Source organism: Nicotiana attenuata, chromosome 1, assembly GCF_001879085.1.
Source record: "Nicotiana attenuata strain UT chromosome 1, NIATTr2, whole genome shotgun sequence".
Classification (NCBI taxonomy): domain Eukaryota; kingdom Viridiplantae; phylum Streptophyta; class Magnoliopsida; order Solanales; family Solanaceae; genus Nicotiana; species Nicotiana attenuata.
In genome coordinates, this window is record NC_031989.1 from 76094718 (window position 1) to 76106118 (window position 11401).

Genomic DNA, 11401 nt, shown 5'->3' on the forward strand with positions numbered 1-11401 from the left:
AATAGTATGTAAAACTACAATACTAAAAGTCATAACCAACAATGAAAAAAATAGGAAGAGGAAGGAAAAACTCGTAGAAGAATTCTCCGCCTTGCTCCCAATGTGTTCTTGCCTCCAAGGGTGTTGTCTAACCCTAAAGTAGTGTCTCTTGCCTCCTTAGGTCTAATTTTTGTCCAAAATATGTCCCCCCCTTGTTCTTGCCCGGCCTCCTTTGTTTAATATAGGGTTTAGGACTTAAAATCCCATATTTTGCACTTTAGTCCCTGAAATTTTCGCTTCCTGCCGCGTTTTTGCCGCGGTCGCGGTGGAACCGCGGCCAAACATGCCCTCTGATTCTTCAGTTGTCAGCGACCATCTTTTACCGCGATTCTGCCACGGTCGCGGCAAAACCGCGGTTTTTCACCCTGGTCTGTTTGGAATTTGGAAAAACGTAAAACATAAAAGTTGTAGCCCTTTGAGTTAGCTTTCCAACCATATATTGTGGAGACCAAATAGAGTTCTGAGCAAAAAGTTATGTCTATTTTACTAGACAGTGCGCAATATGCCTCCTCAAGTCTTCGTTCGTACTTAATTATCAAATTTGACCCCCGAACACGATCCCGGCTTAATTCCTTGAGCTTTTACTCAGACTTCAAAGCTTCAAATCACTTAAATTCATTCCATAACATCTATATAGCTCGGAATCACACCTACAAGGCATAAAACACACAATTAGTGCAAAACACTAGCGATTAAAGCGCAAACTCAATTAAAGTGTAGTAAATTCGAGTGTATTAAGCGACTAAAATATGCAATTATAGCCTATCATCAATACGTCAAAAATCTTTTTAAATTTTCTTAACTTCGTGCCCTAATTAAAAACTTCACGTAGAATGAGACAAAAATACTACTACTAGTACATATATAATAAAAATTAAATTTGTAATAAGGCCACTCCCGAAACCACTTCTAGTCCTCCACATTTGCAACATCTGGCTAAAGTGCAAACCACCATAATATTACAATAACGTCTCATCATATAGCAGGCAATTCATCATTAACAAAATGAATAAGATGATCTTAATTAGGCGATTGATTTAACGAGTTGAGATTTTGAACAGATTTGATTTGTGGCTAAATCAATTAGAAGATTCTGTTCCTGAATTTTAGCACGCCTAATTAGGAAGATTTAACTACTAATAATTAGTATTTAATGAATGGTATAATAATTGTAGTAAAAATATGGATATGACGGGTAAATTAGAAACTGTGCACATTTTTTGTAATAAAGTTTCATATATGATATAGGAATGAAAAAATCTCTACCTAAAAAACTGCTTAAAGGCTTAAAAGCTATTTGTACTGAAAAGCTGACTTTTTTTAAGCCAATCCAACGGCCGTAGGATACGGAAAAGTCGCTAAGAGAAAAGGCATTGCGATTGGTATTGATTGCAAAACCAGGAGTGAAGGTAGAAGATTGGGAGTTGAGGGTGGGTGAGCCCGGCTGATCCCTTTATTATATACCCACCCTATCATCTACCCCTTTTATCATTCCCATTACCCAATTTTCGATATTGGGCTCTGCTCTCATATTTCTACTTCTCCTCCCTTCAACTGTCTGATCTAACCCATCAGACACTTTTGAAGATTGCTCTGATCTGGTAAGAATTCTATTCATTTTATTGGCCAAAATTGATTCCAAACCCGTTTGACTTTTACATTAATATTTTCCATTTCAGGGAATTTACGATTCGATGGATTAGTGCTTGAGTTTTTTTTTTTTTTTAAAACAGTGCTGTAAAGATCAGGTTTTGAGGATGGAGTTTTTTGAAAGACCAGAAGCTCAATTTATCATCGGTGTTGCTGTTGCTATTGCTGCTGCTGGTGCTGCTGCCTACTATTATTCTTCCAAGAAACCCAAAGGTCTTTTTTACTTTTGCTGCCCATTACATACTACAAGAGAAGGACGAGCGATATAGACTTGTGCATGGCTATGTTTAAGTCTAGAGCCCGAACCTCATTCTAGCCCACAAAGTAGCGTTAGATCTTGAGTTGCTTGACCCATTGAACGTCTAGAGTTCGAATCACATTTTAGCCTCAAAGGCTTTGGTGGAGTAGTAAGATTATAAGAATGCAATGCCATGTGTGAGTTAGGCATAGGTCACGAATTCCAATCCTGCAACAGTCAAACGCTTAGTATTTAAGTGGGAAGGGTAGAGAGGTGGGCTTATTATTTATCGAGTTTCAAACTATGTGCCATAGTCCTCAAGATTTATAGGTTATCAATATATATATAAGGAGAAATGTTGTCAATGGCCCAGGTGTGTTTGGATAGTGTTTTGATGAATTTATTGAGTATATAAAGATTGATAATAATGTTTAATTATTGATTGGAGCAGTCATACGAAGTTAAGAGTTGAGATAGTTGTGAAAGAAAATGACTTTTGCCTGTAAGTGATGGAAGTAATTTTTTTTCCTTTTTGGTGAAAAATGCTGTCCTTTTACAACCAAACACTGTTTTCTATTATTTGATGACTCTTAAGTACTCCGAAAATGGTTGTCACAGTTTGCTTCAGTCATGTTTAAGCTACAGACTCAGGTTTTTACTCAAATGGATTTTTGACTAAGATATTTAAATAACTCTTTCTTCTTTTCTATATGAGAAACTTGTACCTTACCGAAAATAACCTCAAAACAATGAATTAATCCATGGCTGATTGGTCATTGACCATGATACGTAAAAATTTTCAAACAAATCGAGACAAACATAGTATGCATTTTGTTAGTCTTCTAGTGTTGCCTTTTAAAGGCTGTACTTATTCATTTAGATAGTAAAGTTAAATACCCAATGTTTGTTGCAAGGAAACCTAAGAGCTCCTCTTGTAATTTCTAAGATGTCAGCATATCTCCTGACTTATTGGTTTACTTGAGAATATCTGCTTGAAATTTTGTGGCGACCATGCTTTTGATCTTGGTTATTATAGACTAACTAGTTAAATCGTGTTGGCTTTACAGTATGCTTGGATCCTGACAGGTTCAAAGAATTTAAGCTTGTGAAGCGCACGCAAATAAGCCACAATGTTGCTAAGTTCAGATTTGAACTCCCCACACCTACTTCTGTATTGGGCCTACCCATTGGACAACATATTAGTTGCAGGTTCAGTTTGGTTTCTGCATTAGCCTTTGATCCTTGTGCCTGAAATATTTCTTTTTACTAATTATTAGGAGACATTTGGTAACTCTTCTACTTCATGCTCTAACGAACAGGGGCAAGGATAGTCAAGGTGAAGAGGTTGTTAAAGCGTACACACCAACTACTTTGGACTCAGATGTTGGATATTTTGAACTAGTTATTAAGGTAAATTCTGGTTTTCTGGTTAGTCTTTGCTTGCTATAAAGTATGTTCTCTTGCTCACTCTAATTGGTCAATTTGCAAATGCTTAGATGTATCCTCAAGGAAGGATGTCTCATCATTTCCGAGAAATGCGTGAGGGTGATTATTTGGCTGTGAAGGGACCTAAGGTGCTGTTCTGCTTCGTTTTTGTTATTTCATGTGTTATCATTCATTGAGCAGCAACTTACAGTAGTTCATGTTCCATTACTGTAGCATTCTAGTTTTCATGCGGTCCTTTCAGAATGATTTTTTTCACACCTTCTCTCTTTCAAAACTGCCTGAGTTTGTTTGAACTTTTGGAATAATATCAAAATGACTTGCAAATTGGACAATGGAACGAATAGCAAGTCATGTGATTTACCTAGAAATTATTGTTTTGACAAGGATAGATTTGCTAGATATCTTATCATATTCTGCACTTTTATGTAAATTGTGGTTTCTCTGCTTCCATGCCTGAGGTTCAAATACGGTACAAGCTCCAATTTACTTTATTTCATTTGAATTGTAGTCTTATTATTTTGTTAAAAAGATTCATCGGTAGTGGACTCATGCAATTTACATCTCTTGTTAATAGGGCCGCTTTAAGTATCAGCCTGGCCAAGTGAGAGCATTTGGAATGCTTGCTGGAGGCTCTGGCATTACCCCAATGTTTCAGGTCTGTCCCCTTTGTTTGATGTGTTATTCCAGCCCACCTTTCTTTTTGGTTACTTATGGCTAGTTTTATTGGTTTTCCACAATAAATTGTTATCTTGCACTTATTTACTGAGGTTTTTGGGTTTGAAGTCGGTAAATATTTGGTTGTCTTTTTCCAGGTTGCTAGAGCTATTCTCGAGAATCCAGATGACAAGACAAAGGTGCACCTGATATATGCTAATGTTACCTATGAAGACATTCTTTTAAAGGTAATTTAGCATATCACCTGATGAATCTGCTGTTTGAGTATGCGACTATACATATTGGAAAGTTTGAGCAGTGAGCTTATCAATAATCTTATTTTCTTGCTTTTTCTATTTTTCTCTCTAATTTTCAAGTTTTTCCTCTCTTCCTCTGTGTGGCAGTAGTGCTGTGTTATTGTATCTGGAGAAAGTGTGCTTAGTATAGCTCTATGCTGACTGTGGTTTTGAAGGATTTAGTAAACTTATCCGGTTTTAGATGTTTTAAAGTTTTTGTGTAGTTGTGTTGTGTTAGATAGCTGAAATATAAATGCCTCCTGATTATTTTTGATGTAGTAAACATGAAATCAGCCCACAGTGATCTGTACTGTAGTTGTAGAGCATTTCTACATTGAGGAAATTGTCTTAACTTGGGAAGAATTTCTGTAACTTGTCCATTTCTCGCAGCTAATTTCCACAGGTGAATATCATCTCTAAAGTATTCAATCTTTCTTCACTTCAGCTATATTAATAATAAAGCTGCTTCTTGTACTGTTTCCTGGGGTTTCTCCCTCACCTCAGTTTCATCCTTTGCTTATAAATGTAAAATTAAGCACATTTATTTGTGACCACCACATGCTATACAACTTTTCTTTTGATAGGTAAAGTCTCCAAAATGTATGTATGTTTATGTTTCGTAGTATCCAAAAATGTATGCACATTATGGTCTAGTTTCTTTTAGGGGGCATTTGTTCCTTTTCTCTTTTTTGGGTGGGGGGTGGGGGGTGGGGTGCATTTAATCTGAGTTTAATTTGAGGAGTTGGTTCGGGGTTTGAACTTTTGAAAACTCTCTTATTTGATTTTGAAAGAAATGGTTTTGGGTAGCCGCTGTGTTTGGAAAAATATCATTAAAACCCCACCACATTATAGACACTTTTGTTGAAGACATAATTTAAGTAAATAATAGTGTGCTCTCTCTAATAGCTTAAGCTTTTAGATGTGAGATGGTTACACACTTCAACATGGTATCAGAGCATCAGTGAGAAAAGATCGTTGTGTGCATTCCAGCAACATCCGAGAAGAAAAAACTCGGGCACTGTGCAATTTTCCGGTGTCCTAAGCGACTTGATTTGCGCCATCTCACATTTGGTGAGTGCTGTTCACAAACCAACACCACCATTAAAGTCAGAAAGTTCACAAGGCAATTCCGACCCTACCCAGCCAGTTTACACCTAATTCCGACTTTTTTTTTCCGGTGATTTATTTGTAGTTTCTAGCGATTGTTCCGGCTGCTGGTTCCTTTTTTCTAGCCAGCCACAATTTGTGGGAGTTGCAGTGGTGCTAGTAGACCTTTCTTCAATCCAAACCATACGACTTTTAGTCAAGAATTTGAGAAATTGGTTGTAGCAAAATGAGATCCAATACAATGAATAGTTGGATGGTTTTTCTACCTGGTTATATTAAGTTCCTTAAGTACAAAGCATGTAAATTAACATTTTTAGATATAGCTTCCGTTGTTCAAACAGGTAGTAGCCTGACTTGTGTCTCCCAATCTTCAACCTCCGAGTCTTGGGTCATTGATTCAGGTGCCTCTTATCATATTTCTGATAACAAATCTCTCTTCACTATTATTTCATGTTCTCAATCTCTTCCAACAGTCACAATGGCCAACGGGTCTTGAAACCGTGGCAAATCGATCAAGCAAGTCCACTTCCTTCCTTACCTTTAGATTTAGTTCTTTACGTTCCCGGTAGTCCTTTTAATCTCATAGCCGTTAGTCCATTAGCCAAATCATGTAAATGCTATGTTTTATTTCTTAATGACCTTGTTTTATACACGAACGTAGTACGGGGCGGATCATAGGTACCAGGCGTGAATCAAATGGACTTTATTACCTTATCCTTGCAAATTCACAGGACTCACATCTTGTCTTCCTTCAACGACTTGTTCTGTTACTGATTCACCAGATTTATGACATAACAGTTAGGATATCCCAATTTGTCAAAACTTCAGAAAATGGTACTTGATTTATCTCACTTGTCCGCTCTAGAGTGAGTCATGTCAGCTCGCTAAGCATACTCGCTCCCATTTCCCTCGACGTCCTAGTAATCGAGCAAAGTCACCTTTCACTTTTGTTTATTCAGATGTTTGGGTCCTAGCCGAGTCAGTTCTACCTTGGGATTTCGCTACTCTGTCAGTTTCATTGACGATTATTCCACACTTGGATATTTTTGATGAAAAATCGATTTTCTATTTTCAGACCTTCCACGCTGAAATTCAAAATCAATTTGGGGTTTCTATCCGCATATTTCGTAGTGATAATGCCCTAGAGTATTTGTCTTCCATTTCAGCAGTTTATGAACTCTCATGAGATTATTCATCAAACATCTTGTCCATACATCAATAATATATTTTTCTCCGTGCTTTCTGAGGTCCGTACATCTTGTCCGTATCAGAGTAGGCTGAGGTCCTGGGTTCGAGTCTCACCGCCACCCAATATCAAAAAGAATTTTCACGTGCTTGGCTCATAAAAAAGAATCAAACCTGCACATGCGGGGGCGTGTTGAAGACATAACTAAGTAAATAAAAGTGTGCTCTCTGTAACAGCTTAAGCTTTTAGATGAGATGGTCACACACTTCAACAGATTTCATATAGGAAGAAATTAAATAGACAAAATCTTATCAAACGTCTTCTTTTGCTACTAAACGTATTTCCTTGTAGTCGAAAAATGTAAAAGATCCGTCTAAAGAGGAAAAAGTTAGCAAAATGAAAATGTTAAATTTACAATTGCTAAATGGTCTTGGTTTTTTCAGTGAAAACATCCTTGGAGTTGTTTCTGGAAACCAACTTATTAACACGTTTGGTTTAAAGCTAAACCAAGTTGATTTCCTAAACCTATTGAGAGCCCGTTCGGCTTAGCTGATTTAGAGTAGCTGATAAGCATTAGGTGTTGAAAAGTACTTTTAAGTGCTGAGCTGATTTAATAAATAAGCAGTTACGTGTTAGGATAAAAGTGTTACTGACAAGTTCTTTTATGTTAAATTGGCTTAAATGACCTTAAAACTATTTATTATAAGAATAAGGGCGTGATTTCTTCGAGATTTTAGATTCCAGATAGATTCAAATACAAAACAATCTATTTCTCATTTTATTTTTAGTACAAAGTGATTAAATAAGATTTTTTTTATAAATATAAATCATAACAGAAGTTTGTCAGTAAAAAACATACCTATGTAATACACAAAATTTGTAGAAGAAACAAAAACACTTACTGCGTATTATTTGTGAAAAGTTAAATTAAAACATTCAGCTATCATGAATTGCCATCCAAATATTATTATCTCCTTGATTCTCCACATTTTCTACATTTGCACCGTTGACTCGTGTGAATCTGCCAACATAAGGATCAACGAGTGGCATATAACTCTCATTTTCAGCTTCTTGTTTATCCCTCTAGAAAATTAGATGACAAATACCAAAAAATATTCACCTCAACAAAAGCTCAAAAAGATGCAAATATAATAGCAAAAAGAGAATGAGAGGTATAAGAAGAGTGCAAAATAGTTTGTACGAAAAGGATTCTTAGATACACTAATAGTTTGTAAAAGTTTTTGCATAACCGGTGTTGTTTTATCTCTTATAATAGGTTGCTTATGTTTTACATGTTATCACTTCATATAAAAAGTTAATTGCAATTGACTTTGAAGTAATTTGTTAGTGTAAAACTACAACACCAGTTATGCAAAAATATGCGGATGACGAGTGAATTTTTCTTACCCCAAATATTGCTGACGAGAATCTGGCAAATTGGAGAGACGGCAGGCTGTTTAGGTTTAGAAGAATTGGGAGAGAGTGAAACCATGCGAGGAGTTTTGTCTTAAAAGGAGTATTCTCGGGATAAAATAGTAAATATCTTGGTCAGAATTAAAGTGTTTATAAGCTAAAAAATCATAAGCAGCTTATGGCTTTTAGCTCATTTTTGGCTTATAAGCACTTAAGCTTAGCCAAACACCCTCTGATTTGGTTTTTTCTATTAATCGAGAATCACTGAGGGCCACTGGTACTGGTGCACGAATTGAAATTCGTTGGATAATAAACCCGCCTTGCTATTCTTCTCCACATAAATATCATGCTTTTGTCTGTGGCGTGTTCGAACCCGTGATGTGCGGCTAGGCTAAACCACACATCATGCGTTGCGCTCTTACTAGTAGACTAGTACACCAAAGCCCTAAGCGCTGGGACACCTTTGATTTGGTTTTAAAAACAAACATTTCGTGTTTCTCCTTGAACCCTGATGTGTTCTTTCAAAACTGCATTCAGGAAATGTTATGCGAGAAACTGTCAGATGTTATGTTTTAATGGAGACTTCAACTTTTATCTATATTTTGAAATTTTGACAGGCGGGGTAGAGTGATAATAGCTATAGCACAGTCTAGCATAACAGCTACAGGCTTAATCAGATATTTCGTTTATATGATGAGCTTAATCTTCAAGATCCTTTATATTTACCCTTTATATTTACCTAGTCAACCATTTGCTGAACTTTCCAATAACTTCCCTACTTCCTGAAAGTTTGCATTTTAGCAATTTGGGAGGACATAGCTGAACAATTTGTGCCCCAAAAGTAAATTAGCTTACTACTTGGAAATGTTGATCGTTGCGTGCTAGTCCGTTCTTGTTGAAAAGATTATGTACGAAGATACTAACTCAGTAACTGAATTTATTTTTCTTGGCCTGCAGGAACAGTTGGATGGCCTTGCTGCTAACTATCCTGACCGTTTCAAAATTTATTACGTACTGAATCAGGTGACTTCCGTAACTTTTATGATGTTCTTTTTGGGCTTTCAAAATCATATCCTTTCATCTAGCTGTTGTTCACTATACACATTTGTTAACATTCTTTTCTTCAGGATGCCTTGTATGTTTGTAACTACTTATCTCTCATCTTTCATCCTAGTTTCTAGTACTCCTGTAGATACCCCAAAAGTGTTGCATTATTTCATTTCACCTGTTTGCTGATTTACCAGAATTGAAAAAGGAACTGATGGGAAAGATGCCCCACTTTTCCCCTCAACCTTCTTGAAACACTTAACACAAACCTTTTGTGCTCGTGAAGGATAGCATTTTACTGCTACTGTGTCAAAGGCCTGCAAACTAGACGGAATCTAACTAAAATGTCGAGTAAACATGCTCGGATCAAGGAATCGATTTTGCCCAACTATTTTTAATGAAATGACACCTTGTCTTTTGTCTAAAATTCTCGATTTGTGACCAAGGATTGGGTTGCAACTAGCTATGGTTTAGTGTTTGGTTTTGACGCAATACTACAGAAGAGGTAAAATATTGACCCCAGAAGTGTATCTAGTTGCCGAGTGCAAGATGTGTATCTAGTTGCCGAGTGTAAGATATGTGGTTCAACTTCCAGAAAACCCACCACCCACCTCGAGACAAAGGGTAGAAGTAAGAAGTAGAAGTTGAGAGATATAGGTTTATGCAATTAAGCTATACTCTTCAAAACATTTATTACACGTGATCAGGTCATCTCTTCATTCGTATCTTGCCAAATTGCTGCTTGTCAAGACTGATTGCACAAATATATCTTCTCCTACATATTCAAGAAAATTTGTGTGATTGTTCACTTGTGAGAAAAAGAATATGTGACTGTTTACTCGATATATGTGTGCCTTCTGTTTGTCAAGACTGTGTAAACATATTTTGTTATTGAACATAGTTTGAGTTGCACATTCAAGAATATTATGTGATTGTTTACTTGATTTATATGTAGCCTCCTGAAGTATGGAGCGGTGGTGTTGGATTTGTGTCCAAGGAAATGATTCAGACTCATTGCCCTGCCCCAGCATCTGACATTCAGGTATGATATAATTTCTCTTCAATGGTTAAGCAAGAGTCTGGTTTCAATAACTCTGTAATTGAATAAATAACAAGAAATTATAAAATGTTTCGAAAGGAATGTAGAGATTAAGAGCTGATTTCATGTCGAACGTGCAGATACTGAGGTGTGGTCCACCTCCAATGAACAAGGCTATGGCTGCTCATCTTGAAGCCCTTGGATACACCCCAGAGATGCAATTCCAGTTTTAACTTCCTTTTCTTTTTTGCATTTTTTTATTATTTTTGTCCCTTATTGATATTTAAGCTCCATCGAGAATGCTGTCATTTTTATAGCTGAGGAAAGGCACTTATTATTTGCATATGGTGGGGACTATTAGGGGTGTTTAACAGAGTTTGGGGATGAAACAACTCTGAAATCTAAAGCTTACTTTCAGTTTTAATAACGTGTCTTCCCTGATTTTGGTATGTTCTCTTTGCTCTTCTAAAATTTGCGTTGTTCATTTTCAAGGTCTACCTTTGCCAAGAATAAAAAAAAAGCGATTAAGCAAATTGAAGAATCGTTGTTATTGGGTGTCACGACCATCCCACCATAGGGCTCGTGATGACACTTACCCTCTAAGAATAGGTAAGTCAAACACTTAACAACATTAAAACACCTAAAATATGATATAATAAGATTGAATTTAATATAACAGTGGAAATAGCATTAACATAAGCCCAAAATAGCAAAATGCAATACAACTTTCTAGAACTAGGTAGTACATAGTCATGAGCTTTGATTGGATATATAACGATATTTCAAAATACAATATTGTTGGAATGTAACATTAGCAGTATCAACATAAGGATGAGACTCTGCCTTCAGCACCTGGATTTGTACAAAAATGTGCAGAAGTTTAGTTCGAGTACATCACAATCGGTACCCAGTAAGTATCAAGACTAACCTTGGTAAAGTAGTAACGAGGTTCTAGTCACATGATATACTCACTAGTTAAAGGACTTGTGCAATATATCAATAAATGGCAACAGAATACGTAGCAAAAAATATTATCAACAATCTCGTTAGAACATACGGTAACAACTCAATATAGGAGAATCCATTTTTGACAACCAATCATCAAGTAGAAACAGAGGCATATGATAGCACTTCAAATGTAACTGGCAGCTCATTAAGAATACATAACGGAGTTTAAAGAAAATATGTATATGATCAAAATATCATCATGTTTCATCACATGAGCATCATCAAAGAATCACCTCCAAAATCATCACATAACATCATCAACAATGCCGCCTGTATTT

General features: G+C 36.3%; 1 protein-coding gene across 2 annotated transcripts; it reads left to right on the top strand.

Annotated features, from left to right (window-relative positions):
- Positions 1422-10564, top strand: LOC109229036 (NADH--cytochrome b5 reductase 1-like). 2 transcript variants are annotated; one of them, XM_019394351.1, is made up of 10 exons: positions 1422-1640; positions 1719-1902; positions 2995-3136; positions 3247-3337; positions 3424-3501; positions 3948-4028; positions 4186-4275; positions 8987-9052; positions 10032-10118; positions 10256-10507. In XM_019394351.1, exons 2-10 carry the CDS (start codon positions 1797-1799, stop codon positions 10346-10348), a joined length of 834 nt encoding a protein of 277 aa, XP_019249896.1. In that variant the 5' UTR covers positions 1422-1640; positions 1719-1796; the 3' UTR covers positions 10349-10507. The 2 variants fall into 2 exon arrangements, with proteins under 2 accessions (XP_019249896.1, XP_019249889.1); XM_019394344.1 differs by having other exon boundaries at positions 1423-1640; positions 1773-1902; positions 10256-10564.

What these genes read in the sequence shown, in the direction of transcription:
- LOC109229036 (XM_019394351.1), top strand. Translation starts at nt 1,797, where the DNA reads ATGGAGTTTTTTGAAAGACCAGAAGCTCAATTTATCATCGGTGTTGCT. An exon ending in TTCTTCCAAGAAACCCAAAG is followed by an intron (nt 1,903 to 2,994) that starts GTCTTTTTTACT and finishes TTGGCTTTACAG; the next exon opens with TATGCTTGGATCCTGACAGG. An exon ending in CCCCAGCATCTGACATTCAG is followed by an intron (nt 10,119 to 10,255) that starts GTATGATATAAT and finishes TCGAACGTGCAG; the next exon opens with ATACTGAGGTGTGGTCCACC.